We start from the raw sequence: 23,122 nt of genomic DNA, 5'->3' as shown, positions 1-23,122 counted from the left end.
TGCTCTACTTGGAAAGCTTTAGCATACAGAAAATTACTTTTTTGTGGCTAAATTTATGTGTTTTCAAGGTACATTTATCTGCAAGCATATTTTATTCGGTGAGTTAAAAACTAACTTGCTGATACCAGAATATGCAACAAGAAACTGCAGTCTGTTATTTTAAAATGGGTCTTTTAGGGTTGGAATTCTCTTATGAGACAAATCAAAAGCAGGAAAATGGCCTTGATCTACTGCTGCTCATTCTCACATGTGACTTGCCAACCACATCATATATGAGGCAGAATGATAACGAGGAAATATCTTGCTGCATATTTAACCCTTCATAAATTTTTACTTTGGTAAATATAAACGCTCTTTCTAAAAGTAAATCTCTGTAAATAAATGGCTAGATAAATCAATCGAATAACATAAATTTCGTATCGAAGAGGTTGTTAGGAACACATATTTTATTTCAATGCATGTGCGAGCATTTCATTACGTGTTACAGTAAGGAGTATTAACTTCTATTGCATGAGCAATCAACTATAATTTCCTTCGTAGAAATAAGCTATTATAGGCACATGTGTTACAGTAAGCTTGAGCATATGTATGTTTTGAAAGGAATAATCCAGTTTTTTTTTTTTTTTTTTTTTTTTTTTTTTTTTTTACATTTCACTCCTATTCCCCTTTTTGATAAAAGTGATAACTCTGTTCTGTATTTAACAGAAGGTAAAAATATATTTTTGCTAAGAAATCTTAAATTATTTTTTGCAGCCGGAAATTTCATAGGGATATTGTGAAAGTTGGGATATTTATAAAGTCTGAGTGCTATTGATTTGCAGTGTTCAAAGAATTATAAAGAAGAACGAAAAGCGCATTGTGTTGTATCTCGTATAAAGTGCAGAATACCGCTTCAGTCCGGCTTGTTAAGTGGTAGTGTTCACTTCGCAAAAGTTGCGAGGCAGCTCAATACCGGCGAAATAAAAAGAACAGTTCTGTATATGATGATGTGTGTGAAATTTTTCTAATATGAGCGAAAGTAACATTTTGAAAATGTTTAAGCGAAAGATTTAAGCAGGTATTTAATGCAGCAAGAGAAAACTGCAGACAAACAAAGAATTTCCCAAACAGCACTAGGTAATTTACTTAAACATAGAATTATAACTGATAAAGAAAAATAACTGATGAATACCTAACAAAGGATTATAATTGACGAAAGACTAATGAATAATGCAAATGTTTCAAAGGGGCCCACCAGCTGCCGAGCGGTGAAATCGCTGAAAACTGGTAGTTCGGTCCGAGGTTCGAATCCTGCGAAAGGGCTGGCTGCATGGGCGTTTTCGTGGTTTTCCCCATGTGTAACGTGTATAAGAGCCAGTTCCCCTTAGAAAGTCCTCCACAAAGGCACCTCTCCTCTTAGGCAGATAGTCCTCGAGGCTTTGCCATATTCACACACACACACAAATGTTTCAAAGAAGCGCAAACATATGGTGGGGCGTTTTGTTTCTTCAACATCTATCGAAGAATTTGTTTCCTAAGGCAAAAGAAACATGGATTCAGAAATTAGAATCGATTCCTAATTTAGTGAGTGAGCCCTCTTATTTAGAGCTCAAATTCGCTCCTGTTAGAATTACCAATTTATCTAAACAATTATGAGGTACCGGAGACAGGCTCCGGCGCAATTAAACGTTTGTATATACCTAAATTTTCATACGAATTCTATTAGTGGAGAATAATTATAAGTATAACTTGTTTATATCATAAAATATTTTCCTTATCTATCGTTGCCATAGTCAGCCTTTCTCCGGTTTGAGCTGCATCCGTGTTCTGTTTCACGGAAGTCACATATTTTGTGCTTTTGGGCAAAAAGTCTACTTTTGAAGTGCACCAATCATTATTGTTTTCTTGTTATTGCTAGCATTGAATGTTATTTATTTTATGCGGTAAGATTTGTATTTCCATCTCGTTAAATTGTACTTTTATTAATGCGTATTTACTTATGATTATACAGCATATTGTAAATCTTGTAATAAATAAAAATAAAGTGTAAAATTAATTTTGTGCCGGCTATTTTAATGTAATTTTCGTACGGTGCAGACCGAAATAATAAATTAAGTTTAATATAATTTGATTCCTCTTATAAGACTTAAACTTATTGCCTGATTTTAGAAAATATTTTAGTCACAATAAGATTAAAAGTAAGAAACCAAGCAGTACAATGAACACATTAAAAGTGTATTGTCATGTAATGAATTTTATTAACATACATCATAATAATTATATTCAGGAGCAGGTCCAAGCATAGCGAAACAGGCATCCGCCTAAAGCTTCTACAGCTAAATTGTTTTTCCTAAACTGTTTACGGACGCCAGCGAAGTTATTTTCACTAACGACAGCTACCCATATTTCACTTTAAGCTGACAGTGACCTTAATTTTTAAGGGGGGCAATTGAACTCATCGCCTTGAGTGCTGAAAGTGTTGGAACCCGGTCTTATTATCTCATATCCAAATAAATATATAAATAAAATTTGAAAGCCTTCAGGTTTTTTGACGTTTTGTGTTATTACCCTTTTTTTTATTAAATATCATGTTGTTCATACTTAAACTGTAAAATTCAGTTCAACACCGGTATCACAAAATATTTAAAAGAGTATATCTTTAGACTTTCTGATACACAGTCTACCCTGCTGCAGATAAACATGCCCCCCCTTGTACAGTGTTGCCATTGCTCGCTTTGAAATCGAAAAAATGCTTTACAAAATGTGAAATAGATAATGAATCAAATTCCAATTTTTGGCTTCCAGATGCCTATATTTGGCTGGAGACATACATTATTCAAAATTTGATGACTCTAGGTACCAGAGCTGGATTTAGACTTGATAAGGCCATAGGCTATTTGAGATATGGGGATCTTTATAAGTGTGTTATACTATATTTAAATTTTTTTGGGTGGGCCCTAAGCTATAACTATGTAAATACTGCACTGTTAGGTACTGTTGTTTTATAACCGTGTGAGAAACATTCATGCATTTATGCAGATTCTTCATTATTTTATTTCTTTAAATATAATACTGGGCTCTAATATTTGGTGACAACAATTTAAAAAGTGATTCACTGTTTATAATGAATCAATGCAAAATGCCAAGATGAAATTAATAGCCCTTCTGGGCAAATTGCCCATTTGGGCTTAAAAAAATTGTATTATATATCAATTGTAATGCAAAATTATGGCTTTGTAGTTATATAGTAGACCAAATTTTGTCTCTGTAGGCTTTTCATTGTGAGAAATTTTAGAAGAAAAATTCATCAGAGAAGGAGAATCTGTATTTCACATTAGTTGTGATTTGATGAATTAAAAATTCATGAACCTATTGGTGAGAAATGATTATTACTAAGTGGAAGTGTGGATAATTGCAAAGTATCGGTGTTTAGTAACTGAAGATTACTAAAGATTGGTATTTTCTGATTATTCACACTCCCACTGAAAAGATGGCAACTTATTGAAGCGAGACATTAGTTTGGGTATCTTAATGTCTATTTTCAGTTTTTTTTTTTTTTTTTCCATACAAAACACACACACACTTCTAATTTTCTTTTTTGTGCTGTTGTTCTCATGTATATAGTGATCTATTTTTACTAAAAAGCAGTGTTTTCTGATTATTCATACTCCTATCTCGAAAAACTGGCAACTTATTGGCGACTAATTTCTTACCAAGTGAATACACAAAAGATAGCTTCCATTTTCAAAATAGTGGTGAATAAGAATTCCGGGTACGTACATTTTAATGAAACCACCTTAATAGAAGTTTTACGACTTCTATTAAGGTGGATTACAGAATTTTGCTGAAAATTTTCTGAAGGGCACAATGAAGAAATGAATTTCTTCGATAGCAGCTGTTGCTGAGGGTTGCATGAATGGGAGTCTGCAGTTGTGTGATATTTTTTTGAGAGAAAACAGATCACTATGTACGTTGGAAGAATATTTGAAGAAGAGTGTAAGTGTTTTATTTTTTAATGTATTACATAAGCATTATTTAATCATTCAAATTTTGTATTTTAAACCGCTAAAGTATGGTTTCTTTTCGTATGTTGATAATGTTTATTGACTTGATAAATATTGTCAATAAACATTATCAACATATCAATTGACTTCATATGTTGATAATGTTTGTTGACTCGATACCTTGGGAATCTTTTTATACATAAGGCACAAAAATTCCCAACTTGCATCCGATAAGTAACTTTTACTATTTCATCTGTAAAAATTGCCAATTTACGCCAAGGCGACTGACTGTATTAATACATAAGAACTGAATTCTGTGAATGAGCAGTCAATCAATAAAATTAAAAAAGCAAGAAACATCCATAATAAAACTTTAACTTTTTCAAGAAATCTTTATGCATTGTATTTTTTTGTTAAACAAATCAGAGAATGCACTAATTCAGCATGGTGCACAACCTTGACATTGTACATATTTTTATTCTGCCCATGTGCACAGTGATTGATTTTTGCTTAAAAAACATCAGACAATTGTACAAACTTTTCATTGTGATGTCCATGTATACTACAGTCTATTTTTGTTTAAAAAAACACAAATTTGGCATGGCATATTGGCTTGATGTCGCATGCCCCTTTTCGTTCTCATATAAACAGCAATCTGTTTTTGCTTAAACATCAAAGAATTGCACAAATTTGGCATCGCATGCATTGTTACGAGGGCAGTTCGATAAGTACTTAGCCTACAAAAGAAAAACGAAAATTTTGGAAAAGTGGTGATTTATTTCTCAACATAGTCTCCTTTCAACTCGATACACTTGACCCAGCGATGCTCCAACTTCTTTAACCCGTCTGAAAAATATGTTTTCTGGAGGTCTGCAAAGTAGGTCTCTGTGGTATCGATAACCTCCTCATTCGACTCAAATTCCTGGCCGGCAAGTGACTTTTTCAAGTTTGAAAACAAAAAGAAGTCACACGGGGCCAAATCTGGAGAATACAGTGGATAGGGAGCTGTTCATAGCCTAATGCGACCAATTTGGCCGTGGCGATGGCGAAGGTGTGAGCCGGTGCGTTGTCATGGTGGAAGAGCACTTTTTTCTTCGCCGAATGGGGCCATTTTTTCTGCAATTCGAGGTTGAGTCGGCCCAATAGTTCGGCATAGTAGAGCCCTGTGACTGTTTTGCCCTTCTCCAGGTAGTCGATGTAGATCGCACCTTGTGAATCCAAGAAAATGGTGGCCATCACCTTTCCGGCCAATGGGACAGTCTTCGCCTTCTTCGGAGCACATTTGCTGGGTAAAGTCCACTGTTTCGACTGTTCCTTGGTCTCTGGTGTGTACCAGTGAATCCATGTTTCATCAACGGTCACGAAACGACGCAGAAACTCCTTCGGATTGCGCTTAAACAGTGTCAAACACTGCTCTGAAGTGGTCTCATGGATGCGCTTGTTGTCCGGAGTGAGCAAATGTGGCACCCATTGAGCCGACAGCTTTCTCATGCCCAATATTTCATGCAGGATATGACCCACGCAGTCTTTTGAGATGCCTACTGTCTCAGCTATCTCGTGCACCTTCAATCGACGGTCTGCCAATACGAGATTGCGGACTTTTGTCACGTTATCCTCCGTGGTAGCCGTTTTTGGGGCACCTGGGCGTGGCTCATCAAAAACTGACGTGCAACCACTTTGAAACTCGTTAAACCAATTTTTGACGGTCGCCATTAAAGGGAAAGAGTCACCGTACACAGCATCCAAGCGCTGTTTGATTTTGCTGCGCGATTTCCCTTCCAAAAACAAGAATCGAATCACCGACCGATATTGCTCTTTTTCCATTTTTCTAAAATCCGCGGACACGCCTGCTTCTACACGTGGTCAAAACAAAACTACAAATCCAATATGGCCGAAATTCTGACAATAGCCGTCTACAAGGATGTACTACACGATAATAAATTTCTCTTACGATAGTGGCTCCATCGGGCAGTGAAGCTAAGTACTTATCGGACTGCCCTCGTATATTCTCTGAATACACAGTTCTATTAAAATAAATCAGACACTTGCACAAAATTGTCATTATACACACTGTTGTTCTTCCCATGTACATGGTGATTTCTTTTTTCTTAATGCCAGAGAGTTGCGCAAATTTAGCTTAGCACACAAGCTTTATGTTCTGCTCACTGTTATTTTCCTCATGTACATAGTGATATATTTTCACTTAAAAAAAATCGGAGTATTGCACAAATTTGGCATGATGCACAAGCTTGAGATTTGCACACATTGTTTCCCCCATGTACATAGAGATTTGTTTTCATTAAAATAATCAAAACAAATCAGCACAAATTCTGCATTTATAACAATTTTGAGAACTTGTGAATACTTTTTAAGATATTGTGAATAAACAAGGAAGAAAAATTTGGAGAATTGCATATAATTTTGCCACCAAAATCCTAAAATGGCAACAATAAAAATAATTTATTATGCTCTGATATCCAGAAGGCTTTGAAAAGTGTTCAAAGGACAAAATGGTCATTTTTTGTAGAATAGGTAAAAGTGAAAAAATGCAGTTACCTTCTGCAGGCATTGTGGCCTAAGATGTTATATGGCCACCGTGCTTTGCATAACAATCTGAAGAACATGCTGACAATACAAGGCATTGAATATTCTCATTCTCTAGACATCGACTGTTTTATGACATATTGGGTTATCATCCATGAAAAAAAAAATATCATCAATAGCATCACGGAACATAAGAACGTGAGGCAGCAGAACATCATTAATGTATCATTGGCCAATCATAGTTCCAGCTGGAAGCACATAGAGTGAGGTACAATGGTTGATCATGATCCCAGTCCATACCATGATACTATATGTAGGATAATGGACACTTTCCTGTATGTTTGCTGTACCATTCTAATGTCACATAAGTTGTTGTCAACAATCAGATGACAAACTGAACTAATTTTCATCCTAGAAATTTCCAATATACCATTAGTTGAAATAGCTATACAACTTGTGTTTGCTCTGGGAAGAAAAGTGTATCTGAGCACAAATGGGAATTGTTGGGTTACACGCTCTTTTTGTTACATACCACATGATTAATTTATTTATGGTGTTAGAAGTTAACGTCTGTTGAGTTTTTTGAACCAAAGCTTTCTTCTAATGAATAGTAACTAGATGGTTGATTAGAATGCTTGCATGAGAGAAGTATGCACTAGTTCCTTATTATTTTGTCCTAATGTTAAAATTAATAGATACAACAATTAAAAATTGATAAATATTAAAAATTGATAAAATATTGATAAATTAATAAAAATTGATGAAAATTTATTCAGAAGAAGAAAAAATAACCTGGGGTGTGCCCCCATCCCCCACACATAATTTAATTTTGGAGGATTTTGTTACGAAATTTGATAATGCTTTTTCTTGCAATTCCTGATAATTTGGTTTCATCTAGTACAGTATAAAGTTCAAAATCTGGAATTGATGGGACTTCAATGAATCCAGATTTGGGAAATTTTTCAGGTTTTAAATCATCAGTTTCAATCTACTAAGACGACATGTAAAAATTATGAAATTAAAAGTATAGAATGGTTGGTAGTAAAATAATCTTTCTTTTCAATTTTATGGAGAGATAAAGTTTCTTGTTCAGTTCCAAATAGTTCAAGTTCTGTAACTGTCAAGAATTCCCATTATTAAATTATGATAATTAATTGAATTATTCTAATTAAATAATAAATTGAAATTTTCAAAATTCTTGACAATTTCTTTTTCACTTTCTTTGCAGTCTGTGATGATATTTTCCAAATAAAAATTTTATTGCATATTTTGCCATCTGTTAATTAATTGATGATTTCAGTTTTGCCATTGCAATGAAGATTTGTATTTATTTTGTCTTTAACATTTCGCTGCATTTCTTTACATCTTCCATAAGCTGGGAAATTTTGCAATTGTTTTGTTTGGCATATTTCATTGGCACCACATGTCATCAGTTTGGTTTAACTCCTTATTTTAAACAATCACCTTTTTCATCTAATCATAGTTCCTTAAAGTATAAAATAATAGGTTTTTATGATTTGGTGTTGCAAAGAGATGAACCAGCAACTGTGCTGCTTCTTCTGGAAAGAGAGATGCTTCGCAAAGAAAGACTGTGTATGGGTAATCGCCTCGTGAAATTAAAATGTCATTTGAAGCCAAAATGGTGATATTTTCTGCCAGTTTGGCTTACTACAGATTTTTGTACCTGTTAGTTGATTGGTGCAATATTATTGTAATGGAAGACCTTCAGTTTTATCATCTTCACTTAGCATTTCTTTGCATTTTTCACATTCCATTAGTTAAAAAAAATTTAGCTTGTCGTTTATCTTTCATGTTTGCAACTATAATTTTCATTGTGATGAAGTATAGTAGCTGGTAATAAATTATTTCAAGCATTTTTAAAAATAATCTGCAAAGACACACACACACACACAAAAAAAAAAAAAAAAAAAAAAAAAAAAAAAACTGTCCTTACATGACCTGTTAGTGCTTTCCACCACATATTTAATGTGAAAATATATTTCAAGAATTCTTGGATGGTCTTACTACTGCATTAACTTTAAAAAGGCTGCTTAATAATTGCATTTTAGTGCCTGCAAAATTCAATCTTGATTAGCTGACTGATGGATGTACAGTTTTGAGAAGATAGTAAGGGGGAGATATTATCTTTTATTATTAAAACTTAATTTGGATTAAATAATAGTAATAATAATATACTGAATAAAATAATAAGTTGAATGAATTGAGAAAGTTAAGAAAGAGAGTAATTTGAAGCGAAAACGAAACTTGTATTAATCCAAATCTTTCTCCTTTCTTCCCTGCTACACAAACAAAACAAAACCAGTATGTGCATCTTTCTACTTCAATGGGAAACAGAACATTTCTTACAAGAAAGTTGTATGGGAGGTCTGGTTAATAGATTATTCTATTTACATCTAAATTTCAGATTTTTTTTCTGTATTTAGCCAAAGCTGTGAGGGAAGAATTAAAAATGCACCATACCACGCATCGAATCGAAAATGCGTGGTAAGGTGTTAACTGAAAAGCCCCCAAATATTTTATATTTTCATGCCTAAAATTAGTCAGTATCCTAAGTTGAACTACTCACAATTAAATAAGCTGTAACTTATTAATTGATGCTGAAATTTATAGTTTTTAATTTTCATTGTGTGTATATGAATTTTAATTTGAAGATAAAAATTAACACTAAAAAAAAAAAAAAATACATACATGTATTTTACAGTTGAACTTCGTGAAGGAAACTGAAGATCTGTTGTTATGAATATTCGTGTTTCATTTTATACTTAATGGAATTTTAGAAAAAAAAAATAATGATGTCATAAAAAGTGTAATGCAGAAGATTTTGGAAAAATGAGGATAACATTAAGGTCTGTATTAAATGCTTATTAAATGCACCATTTTTTGTATTAATATATCATTTTTAAAAGATATTTTAAATAGGATAGTTTTCCATTGTTAACATGCCTTCAGAAAAGCTTTAGAATATTGTAACAGCTAGTTGCTGAGATAAACATTACTTTTATTTCTGTCATTAAAGAATGTGAAGAATTTTTTTGTTTATTTTCAGGTAATAATAGTATAAAATGTCAAAAAGTATATTTGTTTTAATTATAGTCTTTACATTACAGGTATATAATATTTTTCTCTCACCATATATCATATTTTACAAATTTAATTTTACCAACTTATAAACATACATTGAAGTACAGTAAAAGTCTGAGTATCTAGCATTCAATTAATTGGAATATTAAAAAATTTTAGAAAAAAATTTTCCACTGAAAAATTTAGTAGATGACAGACTGGTAATATTATTAACATACATACATTGTTGCCAAATAGTGTGATTTAGCACCAGTAATAGTTAAGCATGATGCACAACACAATCATAAGATGTTGGTTTTGTTTTTAATGTAAATCCGATTAATTCTTGATAAGCTGGTTTAATTTTTGAAAAGGAGCATAAAAGTTCAATTTTTTTTCACATTTTTTTTGGGGGGGGGGCAAAAAAAAAAAAAAACTTGGGTCTGCATGAAATTGAAAAATTGAATTTTTTTAAAGTTACAGTATCCGGGCATCGAAAAGAAGCCACAATACTGGACTTAAAAACGCATAAACAATGGCAGTGTAACAGGAAACTTATAATAAGCAAATTAAGTTTTTTACAAGCTATATAGGTTTGTTGAATAAGAATGAATTCATTAACAGTATACTGTAGAGAACAAACTTTTTTATATAAATTAATTTTATTAACAAGAGAACAGGAGTGAAACAAATGATTGCAAGTATTTGAAATTAATCAATTTCGTAACTTATTTTAATAAATTTGGATGAATGGAAATATACTTCACAGAGGAAATCTTTTTAATTAACTATGAACCTATTTAACATTCTAAACATATAGGGGGAAAAAAATTATGTGCGTTATCGTGCTCAAAGCATATGTAAAACAAAATATCATTCACTATATTATAATGAACATATTAAATTATAGTCTATTAATTGAGTTCATGCACATTCCTTATCATCCTCCCACCATGCAGTTTTAGAAAATTGCAACATATTCTCTACTCAGTTAAGAGATTCAGTCAATGAAGAACTTTTACATGTCTTCCAATCCTAGTGGTTAAGGATCTGTCTATTGTAGGGAACTCGGTCAGAGGCTCAACTATTCTTGATGTATCAATTTGACCATCCAGAGCTGTTGGCAGTGGGAAGGATCTTCTATGATCTGCATCTTGATCTGGATTTAACAAGACCTGAGGCTGAAAATGCTGAGGAAGCTCTGAGGGACGAGTCACTTCTAAAGGATACACTTGGCACTTTGTCAATTTAAGAGTGCCATTGACTTGACGATACAACCAAGTAGCTATAAGTGCTTGAAACAATTCTAATCTAGGGATAGTTACTTCTTTAGCAGGCACTACTCTTGATTTACATAATATCAATTGTACTGAAGTTTTGCCCTCAAAATATGCACATAAGAAAATGCATGCCGCATAAGATACCTTACTAGCATCACTAAAACAATGTAGAGTGATAAAGCATTCATCAAAGGGTCCAATCACTTCTTGAGATTTTACAATAATTCAAGAAGTGTAGTCTTTTGAGCCAAGCCTGAAATTCTCTTTCTATACGTTGTGGAAGATTTTCATCCCACGAAAGTTTCATCTTCCATGTTTTTTGCAAAGGAAGTTTCGGAATTAACATAGTTGGACTAGTAAATCCGATGGGGTTGAATATCCTCTGTGAAGCTGACAGCTGAGATCTTTTCATGTGGGCACTCTCAGAAAATGTCAAAGGGGTTAAATTTCAATAAATTTCATCATACTCGGTGTCTCGTGAAAGTTCCAGAATTGGAATTATCTTCTGATAGGAAGTCATGATTCTCCCTTTGAATGGTGCAGCAGTCCACCCTCTAAGGTCAAAACCTCCTGAAAACATTAGAGTTTGGGACTCTTCTTTGAACTTGACTAGTTCCTCTTCGGTTTCGAAACTAGCTATACAATTGTCGACATAAAAGGATTTCTTCAATCTAAGTGCCTTTCCTCTTAAATCTTGTGCAGCATTATTCAAATGGTAGGAAATCATTGCTCTCAACAGGAATGGACTCGAAGTGATGAACGTGACACGACAGTATCTGTAGGTAACAATTTCAGTTTGATTTGAATCTTTCCACCACATGAATTTCAAAAAGTCTCTGTCTCTAGCACACAAACTGATTTGTAAGAAAGCTTTCCTTATATCGGCAGTAACACCAATTGCATGTTGCCAGAATTGCATCAAAAGTTTTGGAAGCATTTCTATTAAATTCCGCCCCTTTTCGAGGCAAGTGGATGCATCGAATACAGGTTGCACTTTCGTACTCAGACTGGTATCCTTGATTACTGCTTGATGAGATAAATAGTGACCAGTATCACTATTATTCGAGGCTATTTCAATTATACCTTCCTCATGCCAGCCTTTAGTAATACCATAATATTCTTCGAAATACCAGCAGTAATTTGTCGCATGCAAATTGAGATTTTAGCTGCTTGATAGCTTCCTTATAATTCGCACCTGAAAGGGAGGATAACTATCTATGAGCTCTCTTGTTGGGGATCCAACAACATTTGCCTGCAATAGGTACTGAAATTTATCATCGTCATCTATATTTACATCTTTGTCAATCTTCTTAAACTGTCCCCAAAATCCTAACCAATTTTGGGTCTACCCATTGAATATTTGAAGCTCCAACTTTGATAATTTAAATTTCTTCTTCATGGAATTTTCTAAAGTTCCAGGTGTAATTACAGGAGTGAAATTCATCCTTTTGTTTTCTACTTTTATTCTTAAACTGATATATTTATCATGATGTGTTTCATTCGTTTAAAAATCAGCCAAATATTCACTTTAGTTTCCACTTTTCAAGAAAAGTTCGGAAATTTGTGATTGAACTTCATCTAATCTGTTGAATTTACCTTATAATTATGAGCTCAATACTTGGAGTTTGTTAATCTCCACGTCAGGCTTTAGAATTTTGCATCTAAAGTATTGGCAGTAATTGTAAATGATTGCCTTAGAGGTTTACACTTTCGTAATAAAATTTCCATGATTTTAAATTCATTATGTCCAAGGATATAATCAAATAAATCATAAACTCACTTAATAAATTCCAATATTAAATCGATGTTTCTTTTTCTTCAAATAGTCATTCCATCCTGTCGCAGATGCCACAAAACATCTCTTTTGCCACAAAAGATCTACATTATAATGAACATATTAACTTGATAGTATATTAATTGAGTTCGTGCATGTTCCTTAACAGCAAGTTTCTTTTTACAAAAACAAATTCTAATGTTTATTTTCTCCCCCAAACTCTTTTACTCTTGTCACTTGAGCAAAAAAGAAAATCGTTACACAAAGAGTTTGACAGGTCGTGTTTCAGTACTGCAAATGATGTTCCAACATACCCCCTTTCCAGTGATAGTATTATATACCTTGTATTTTTTCAGATATGCCTGAAATCTCACTCTTTGACTAGTTCTTGTGTTTCTAGAGTCAACATCTTTGCAAAGTGGTTTTGAGATTTTGGAGTTATTGGTCTCACATGTCTGAAGATTTGCTTTTACTTCATTAATTTGAGTTTGAAAAATGGTTTCAGTCTCTTTGTCTGAAACTATCCCAATAAAAAAATTCTCAAAACATTATTTAGCTAAATATTCTCTATGGTGGGTTGGTTGAAGAGAAGATGAAATTATGTTATTGAAGATGAGAATATATAATATATATATGAACAGTTTGGTAAGTCCTTATGTACAATCCCCCCCCCCTCTGCTGGTTGTTGTAGTTTTAGATTTTGTATGTGGCTTTTCAGTTTTTGTATAAAATCAGAATACTTAACAGTTTGAGATTTACTGAAGAATTCTGCAGGCAAAGAGATAGGTGTGCAATACACAAGTTCAGCAGAAGAACAGTGCATATCTTCTTTAGTGGATTGAATGAAAAGAACTAAAGGTAGAACATCAGTCCTAGAATTTAATGTTTGAAGGTGGAATTTCAGTCTATTTAAAGTTTGGTGCTGGTTTTCAATTCATTAGATTGTGAGTGATAAGTTGTGGGACTCTTAGCTGTGAAACCTAGGTTTTAGCTCAAATATTAGAACAGCTGGCTTCCAAGTTAGATGTTATCTCCCGTAGTATTCCAAATCTGGGAATCCAGGTTGCAACAAGGGCATTTGTAATGGAAGTTTGCTTATGTATAGCGAAAAACATTATTTTGTGAAATTCTTTAGGAATGTATGGCCAGTTAAAGTTAGTGGAGGTATCACAGTAAATGTTCTTATTGCTATCTGTAATAAGAATTTGTACTACAGTCAAAAGTCGTTAATTCGGACACCCATAATCCGGACCTCAGAGCTAAACTTTCTACTGCACATGTGTCGCGTTTACACGTGCACATGTGTCGCGACTGCACGTGTCGCGTATACGACTGCACATGTGTCGCATTTACACGTGCGCGTAAGACCTTTACGGCTGCGAATATGCATGTGCGCATGCGCATAATACGTTTACGCTTGCACATTTAATGTATAACGGACAGTATAAGCTAAGGTAAAATTATCTAATTCAGTTAATGTTGCAGATTGCGTTGTTCCTTAATCTTCGAATTGGATCCGGCTTATTATTTTTTGCAGCTTGTTAGAGCAGTTTTATAAAAGTAAGCTTGAACTTTCGATATTTGTCAAATAGAATTTCCGATATATATTTACTGATATGTAAAGGATCTACAAAGCGAAAGTATGTTTCGAAGTCCTTTCAACAAAAAGTGGAATTGTGGGAAAAAATGGATAAAGGCATATCCTTTGTTTCTTAACCAATCCGAAATCTGTTTATCAATTTCACGCTGCTCTGCAGGGGGGGGGGGACATCGCGGGACGCAATGAACTGGAAGTTGATCTGTCAGCACTATCCTTATCTTCAGGGCAGATGTTTTTATTTTATTCAGCTTATAATTCCTTACTAAATGTAGTATTTCATCTCGATGTATTCCGTCTTTGATATGATTTAAATCAAATTCCTCGTCATTATAAATATCACGAGTACACATTAAAGAGTTTTCTGGTTGCCATTTTCTAATTTCGACTATGCATACGCGCGTTGAAAGAAATGTTTAATAAAGTAAACAAATAAATATTAAGCTTTTTTTTTTTTTTTTTTGTAAATTTTAATACCCTTTAGATCATAATTGTTCTTTATTTCATAAATTACGGTTTCATGTTTTTAATTTTGTAATTTCTGCATGCCATCTTACCAGATTCAAACTGATGATCTATAATCCGGAAAAATCGATAATCCAGAATCGCTGAAGTCCCGACGAGTCCAGATTAACGACTTTTGACTGTATTTTGAAACTGAAATTTAATTTAAGAATTTTGAGATCTTCATCCTCCTTCATTCTTCATTCTCCATTTGCAGTAATTGTATAATCAATTGGAGGTGGAGTAGTGATAATTTGATAGTGTTTCATTTAAGTTCTGTGATGTTTTCTTCTCCAAAGGTGCTTACTTTTTCTTTAAAGCCCTTATTTTTTGTTTTTAGTGCTTATTTTTTGCTTTTAGTGCTTTTCTTAATGAACGCACATTTTTCCCCTGTACCAAAGCCGAAACTAAATAAACAACTTTTCTTCCTTATATGGAACGTCAGATGGGGAATTATACTCCCGGAAATAAGCTTTTCCCCCTTTCTCTGCATTAACGTAACCTATGGTGCACGCGGGAGTACAGACAGGTGCACATCATTCTATTGGTCAAAGAATTGCGAAAACCGTAGAAAATTCCAGTACATTCGATATTCTTTTCCTCCCACCCAAATACTACACATGTTTGAATTTCTATCAAGATTTTAATAATTTGGATTCTCGTTCCGCGTGGTCAGTTCATATTCATGTTTATTATGATCGTTATGCTTATATTATGAGCATATGTATGAATATTTATAATAATATAGTTGCAGTAGCTGCTGAAGTGTAGATAAACTTCCAAAAATGGGTGTATTTTTACACAGATTAGCTTTCTAAGGAATGTGTTGGAATGGCTTAAATAAAAGGAAAGTAATCGAATAGTTAAAATAATTCCCCCTCCTTTTTTTAATTGCCAATACATTATACAGTACGAAGGTTGGTAAGTTCTACCCTTTCTCCGCAAAATCTCTAATATTGAAGCAGCAGACTTTTTTTTTTTGTCACTGTCCAATCTGGATGGAATAGGACTAAAAGTTTTGCGGTCTACCCAATCCAAGCGAAGAAAATTCTATTCCGGAAATTTAACATAGTCTGTTCAAAATTAGAATTAAAAATACCCCAGTTGAGTCTCTTTCTTTTCCTTTATGTAGTTCTTATTTTCCAAATACCAGCAGCTGTTGATTCCGATTGCATAATATCACGGATGGAAGAATGCACGTATTGCGCAGTAACGTTTGCGGTATTTTGCAAAGATAATTAATTTAGATGTTCAGTCTGAGATTTATTTATGAACACTTAAAAGAGTTTGACTGTGCTTTCTAAGCAGAATATTTCTCAGTTTTGTTGGTCTATTTTTATATGATGCACATATCGAAATGTCAAAATCATTTATTTAGCCGAGAAATCTAAAGAACGGCTAAAATCTCCCCCCTCCTCTTTTTCCAGTTACACTCGACTGTACGGAATATTTGGCAATTTCCAAGTATGCGGGTTAGTTAAGCTTTTACTGTTAAAGGATGACAGCATGAAGCAATTTTCCGTCTCCTGATTTCAGAAATGTTCCTTTTTTTTTACTTAAATTACTTTGCTTGGAATATATGTTAAGGGAAAACTGTTATGCAATGAAAATTTAGAAAATGTTCAGAATTTTGATTTAAGTTAAATTATTTAAATAATAATATGAGTGGAAAAATAAATTGTATTTATTATTAGGTGCCAAGCGAATACAATTAATATTTCATCATTAAATCTTGTAATATAGTTTAGTTCTGCATAGTTTTTTTTCTCTCATTCTAAACTAATTCTGTAAATTGAACTGTCATTTAAAATTAAAAAAAAAAAAAGTTCATTGTTTTCCATGGTTGAGGTAATGCTCATTCTCTCAATAAATATTGCATTGCTCATATTTTAAATTGCAAGTCTAATTTTTCTTTTAAGGTTATGCCATTGTGTATAATGTAATTAGACAGGTGCTTATTTTTCTTTCTTAAAATGTGCTTGAAAAGTGCTTATAAGTGCTTATTTTTTTAACTGAAATGTGGCTATGAACCCTGACTGTAGCTTGGGAGCTTTCTTAACTTCATCAGCTTCTGTATTAGCGAGCTGTGGAAAATCTTCGGGCTTCTTTTGGAATTCTGCTGGTTTCTTTGGGGCGGGCCCACCAGCGGCCGAGCGGTAAAATCGCTGAACACTCGTAGTTTGGTCCGCGGTTCGAATCCCGCGAACGGGCTGGCTGCATGGGTGTTTTCGTGGTTTTCCCCACGTGTAACGTGTATACAAACCAGTTTCCCTTAGAAAGTCCTCCACGAAGGCATCCCTCCCCTTAGGCAGATAGCCCTCATGTGCTTTGCCATAATTAAATACACCACACCTTTGGGGCGGGTTTCTGTTCGAATATTTTCTTTCTCTGTAGCTACTTACATGGTTTTCTTTACAGAAAATACACATAGGTTTATGTTCTTTTTTCTTCTGACATACTATGTTGCTTCGGTGAGGCAGTCCACATTTGCAACATCTTTCATGGTTTGTGTACAGGTGCTGGGAGTGCCCCCACTCCTGACACCTGAAACACTGGATCGGTCTCTTTCTGAGCTTGTATTTTTCGATGACAATATTGATGCTAAACATATTATTTAAGTTGTGGATAGCATAACCATTTTTGCTTTTCTTCAATTCAAGAAGCCAAATTGGTAGTTTTTCTGAGTTATTTTTGGCACTCCTGCAAAACTGCTTCACTTTCAGGATTGGAAACTTTCATCTTTCTAGATCTGCAAAAATTGATTCTTCTGAAGTTTTGTCTGGGAGATTTTTCAGGATAACTTTTAGTGGCTTTTCGTGGCTCATGAGATAAGTATGATGGGATATGCTTTTCGTTTTTGTGAGTTGGAGAACAGATTTATAGTCCTCGATTGATTTTACATTTACGAAAATTGATTTCATTTTGACTTGGGCTTCAAATTCTTCTTTGCATACTTTTCTAATTTCTTGTTCAAGTTCTAACCATTCAACATTTTTTTGTTTGAATACAATAGGAGGGGGCACTTCATCTGGGTTTATTTCAGTTTCATCATCAGTTTTAGCTTTATCAAGACTTTTGAAGCAGTTGCTTTGGGGAATTTCCATAGGTTCTACTTGATTTTGCGGGGCCTTTGCGGTTTTCTTTGGAGAAATCCAGGGTTCCTCTGTCATTGGTTTCTGCATTTCATGAGAGAGAGACTACACAGTTAGTAGCTATATATACTAGGTAGCATAAATAGCTACTAACTGCGTAGTCTAAGTACAGCTGAACTGCGATTGGTTAGTTTTAGTTCCCTTTTTCAAGCAGCATTACGTAACATGGAAAGATTTCGAATTTGGGAGAACAGATGAACTTTTAGACCCTAAAATCTAGAATAGTCAATTTTGAGGTTGCCAATCATTTCTTAGCGTAGCCATTATATTTTATTATATCATATATATATATATATATATATATATATAACAATCCAGCTTTATCACACACACACACACACACACAAAAAAAAAAAAAAAAAAAAAATAAATAAATAAATAAAAAAGGATCCTTAAATTAAACCTGTAATTTTCTTTAACACTGCTGCTGTGATCTTTAATTATATTGCATTTAAGTTTGTATTCTCAGTAAAAAAAGCTGAAAGTTAACAACGATAACTATACGTACAATTAAGTAGGGTACTTTTATTTATTAATTTTATTATCTTCCAGCCTTTTTCCAATTAACGTCAAACTGTCTTAACCATCTGAATGCCCAAATTCATGTTTATATTATTTTAATCATTAATATTTGGTTTGGTTAGATAATAAAGAGTTATTTTTACTTATTTCATTGAGATACTGAGTAAAATTTAATTCTTGTAATCTGAATTCATATGAGAGTCATCTGTGATATCCTACAAATAGTAATAAAAACTAACTATATGATATGGTTTTGTTTATAGTAAATGAATATTTTATTTGATATTAATTTTTTTTTACTTTGTTCTTCAGAATGTGTATGTATTTGCATATTGTTATCTTTTAGGTCTTGTGTACCAGAAAGACGTTTTGGGAAATCGATCTTTTTTTATTGTTTTTGTGCAGTGATATTCAGTGTTGGATTCTTTTTGGGAGTTCTGCAAACTTCTGGTTGGTGCAATGATAATTATGCTATGGATCATGTTCACGGGACCATGAAAGCAGATATAAGTACTAAACAGATATCTGCTTATCTAATAGTCATAATATTTAGTTCTCCAAAAAACTATGAAAAGAGACTTGTCATTCGAAAAACTTGGCTTTTAACTGGTGGAAATCATAGAATATTACATTTCTTTGCTATTGGAACAGCATCTTTAAATTTTGAGGAAAAACACAATCTTAAAAATGAACTTAAGGAGTATAATGATTTGTTACTATTAGACTCTGTCAATGATTCATTTTCAAAATTATCAGAAAAATTACGTGAAATTTTTCGTTGGTTGGATAGCAAAGCTCATTATACATTTGTGTTGAAAGTAGATGATGACAGCTTTGTTCGTTTAAATGCATTATATACTGCAATGACCAAGCAGCCACAAGAGAAATTATATTGGGGCTTTTTTAATGGTCAAGCAAATGTGAAATTAAAAGGTAAGTGGGCTGAAAAAGATTGGTTTCTTTGCGATCATTATTTGCCATATGCATTGGGTGGAGGCTATGTATTATCAGCAGATTTGGTTCATTATATAGTATTAGTGTCAGATATATTATCTATTTATCAGAATGAAGATGTAAGCTTAGGTATTTGGTTAGCCCCTTTTGAAATTAAAAGATTGCATGATCCATTGTTTGATACTGAATTTCGTTCAAGAGGCTGCTTTAATTCATATTTGGTTACACATAAGCAAACACCATCAATGATGATCGAAAAATATAACAATATTGCAAAAACTGGAAAACTCTGCTTATCTGAATACAGGACAAGAAATTCTTATGTATATAATTGGAATGCACTTCCATCTCAATGTTGTATCAGAAATGACACTAATGTTCCATGAAGCCTGATAATGTTCTGAGAAATGTGTTATGTTATTAACAAAAAGCTTAACAGTTTTACTTTTCAATGAAAGTTATATAGAATTATAAACTATGCAATAAATTAATATTTCTTTTAAAAACTCTTTCAAGAAGCGAGAAACATTTATTTCATTTAGTATTTACTGTGTTTTTAATGATCAAATTTATTATATAATACATTTATGCATAGTATCATGTACAACATTTAAATCTTTTGATCCTCAAACATTTGTTTTGACCTGAATATAGAACTTATGAATGCATTTTATTTTATTGGTATCTGAAGCATACATTTCTTTAGCTAGGTAGTGGGAAACAATAAATGTTGTTCCCTAAAATACCGATTTCCATGACTTAAAACTAGTGTATTTTCAGAACTGATTATACAGCTCACAGAACTTACCAGTGTCTGAAAGTATAAAATAGTAGATCATATAATGTGTTATAAATACAAACCACTTCTGAATTGATAGCCCACACTGATGTGCCATATAAGTTGCCAACATTGTTCCTATTTGCATAAAACAGTTCCTTTTGGAACTCTCAATCTCAGATAGGCCTTCACATATTTGCCAAATAATAGCCAACATTGTTCCTGTCTAATTTATATTATTTCTGTATTTTAAAATTTTATTTATTTATTTCTAATAAAATTTATTAATAAATTAACTACAGTAAAATTTGATTGACCTGTTCTTTAAGAATTCACAATACTAACCTTTAATTGCATTATGGTAATTTTATTACAAGCAAGATATGTAGAATACATAATAATTTGTATGCATTATGTTCATAATAACAATAACAATTCAGGTTTATTATAAAACAAATTTCAACTGCTTTAATTGCTTTTTTGAAATGCAATTAATTTTAATATGCATTATTTTTATTTTTGAAACATTTCATCAGCTGTGCAATGTAATACACTTCTTTATTGCTTATTAAGACTAATGCCAAAGGCGAAGTTTTTTTTTTTATCCTTGGAAATCAAATTATATTATTTATTGATTGCTGTAGCATTAAAGAAATCTGGCAATTCTAATTTCTAAATACTCTCATTGCGATGCATTTTGTTTCTACACGTTTGCTAGCTGGTGAATGGGTAAAATAAGTGAACCTTAGTAGTTCTGTCATGATTTGAGTTCTAGAATGAGGATTTCAACGCATTTACACTACAGTTTGTGTACCTTCATAAGTCTTTGAAGCAGCTTTTTTATGTAGCTATCATGATAAAACTACTTACCTTTTACCATTTTATTGGAACCTGTAATATATCAGCAATTGCTTTTTCAAAATCTCATTTTGGAATTAATTTATTAAATATATTAAAATTGTTCAGAATGCTGTATTGATTTATACAGAATTTCATCTGCTAATCATATAATAATAATCTCTGAGATCCCAAAGAGCTTATACTTTTGTTCTTTTCAGTTACTTAATTTGTAATAGAAATAGAGCAAATTCACTTAAATTCTGTTTGTATGTAAATGTAATTAATTATTTCATTTTGTATGTAAATAATTATTTCATTTTGTGATGTGAACCTGTTTATTTATTTTTTACTTTATAATGCTAAAAATAAACGCATTTCCTTTTGCTTGTGTTAAACTTCTTCCTAAAAACATACAGTTAAAGATAAAACCACGTTAGGTGAAATATTTGATCATGTAACTCGGAAAAACAGTGACTAAATGGAAAAGAGTTTTTAGTGAATTTTGTTGCTTTCAGTAATTAAAAATATTGCTTTTACGAATCAAAATGTTTTGCCAAATTAATCTAATTAAATAATTTAAACTTTCTTTAAAAGAAGAGTTAATAAATTTAAAAAAAGAAAAATATTTCAATTTCATTCTGATGTTCAAGAATTTCCCTCCACTTTAGAATACATTGCTTCATGCAAGATGTCTCCATCCTCAATCCACATATTAAAACTGGGAAGGAGAAGAATAAAAAGATGTGTGCAGGCAATGTTGAATTTGAAAAGGAGAACTAGCTAAGTGATTTTTACTGTTGATTTGATTATTTACGTAAATGAACTGATCTTGAAAGCAAGCCAACCTCCATTAATAAATCACTCTTAAAAAATAGTATCATTCTAAATAAGAGTAATAATTTATTTCTTTACTTTATCTGAACACTCATGTAAACAGATAAATAAATATGCAGTAATGATTGCCATTTAATCTGAACAATTTTAGGAAACACCAACTGGCTTTCACTATGTTTGCTACTCCGTGCTCAAGGGACTTAAAATTTACATGCCAGTGTGCAGTAAATATATGTTAAACAGAGAATATTTATTAGGAAACACCAATTGGCTTTCACTATGTATGCTACTCCGTGCTCAAGTGACTTAAAATTTACATGCCAGTGTGCGGTAAATATATGTTAAACAGAGAATATTTATTAAACAAATTTTCATAACTTATATCTGTTTAAATAAAAGAATTATTTCCAGCACTTGACGAATATTTCTTGTTCATAGCATCTCTCTTTGAAAGCATGTATAACAGTGAGGAGCATTTTTCCACATCAAGTGTACAAAGAGGTAAATAAGAATTAAAAATTAAGATAATTTTGAATGCATCCTTTGGAGTCATCGTTTTGTCTCGTACATTAGATGAAAATGCAGTGGTATTCAAAACTAGATTCTGTATTAAAATTAAATATTTTACAATCCTATGTTAATACCTGATGAATGCCTCTTGGATTAAAATGTATATATAAATTTTATAGGTGACTTTGTGGTCATTAATATATATTAAATTTTGTACATAGCACTTGACATAATTTTTATTGACTAGACGCTCCAAAAGGTTGGACATAATTAGCTTAATGTAAAATGTTGGAGTAAGAAGAATAAAATTTGAACCATTAAAAAAATTAATAATATGGGTCAACCTTGTTTATAATAGGCAAACCTTTTGGCCTATTCAATTTTCTGTTGTTTTATACAGTTACAGATAGCGAATTTACAAATATATGGCAATCAAATATGACAGACTTTGTGGATATCTTCAACTGAAACATTTATTTTTTTTATTTTTTTACAAGTTTTAACTAGAAAATTATTAACTATTAAAATCAAAATTCTATCAGAGTTTTGTCTTCTGAATGTTTTTTTTTTTTTTTTTTTTCTTCATTCCTTAGATTTTCTGCAAGACTTAAATTCTTTATGGACATTGCATCTTTTCTTTGGAACCATAAATATCTTAAAGGAATTTAATGTATTCTCACTTATCTTTTTAAACCTTAATAACGATGAAATTGTTTTCACTTTTCATATTTTCTAGTAGAGAACAATTTACAATATTCTTTTTCTGTGT

At 32.4% G+C, this 23,122-nt stretch overlaps 1 protein-coding gene across 3 annotated transcripts; it reads left to right on the top strand.

Moving 5' to 3' along the window:
• Positions 1-1,775: 1,775 nt before the first annotated feature.
• Positions 1,776-21,393, top strand: beta3GalTII (beta-1,3-galactosyltransferase 6). Of its 3 annotated transcripts, XM_035356159.2 has the most exons (3): positions 1,776-1,922; positions 9,250-9,394; positions 18,784-21,393. In XM_035356159.2, the coding sequence occupies exons 2-3, from the start codon at positions 9,378-9,380 to the stop codon at positions 19,775-19,777; spliced, it is 1,011 nt and encodes a 336-aa protein (XP_035212050.1). In that variant the 5' UTR covers positions 1,776-1,922; positions 9,250-9,377; the 3' UTR covers positions 19,778-21,393. The 3 variants fall into 3 exon arrangements, with proteins under 3 accessions (XP_035212050.1, XP_085670695.1, XP_085670696.1); XM_085814569.1 differs by lacking the exon at positions 9,250-9,394 and having other exon boundaries at positions 1,842-1,922; XM_085814570.1 differs by lacking the exons at positions 1,776-1,922; positions 9,250-9,394 and adding an exon at positions 10,752-10,889.
• Positions 21,394-23,122: the final 1,729 nt, after the last annotated feature.

Source organism: Stegodyphus dumicola, chromosome 4 (assembly GCF_044657685.1).
Source record: "Stegodyphus dumicola isolate Sdum_Otavi_A_Nest chromosome 4, ASM4465768v1".
NCBI lineage: Eukaryota > Metazoa > Arthropoda > Arachnida > Araneae > Eresidae > Stegodyphus > Stegodyphus dumicola.
This window is presented reverse-complemented; position numbering and strand designations above follow the sequence as displayed.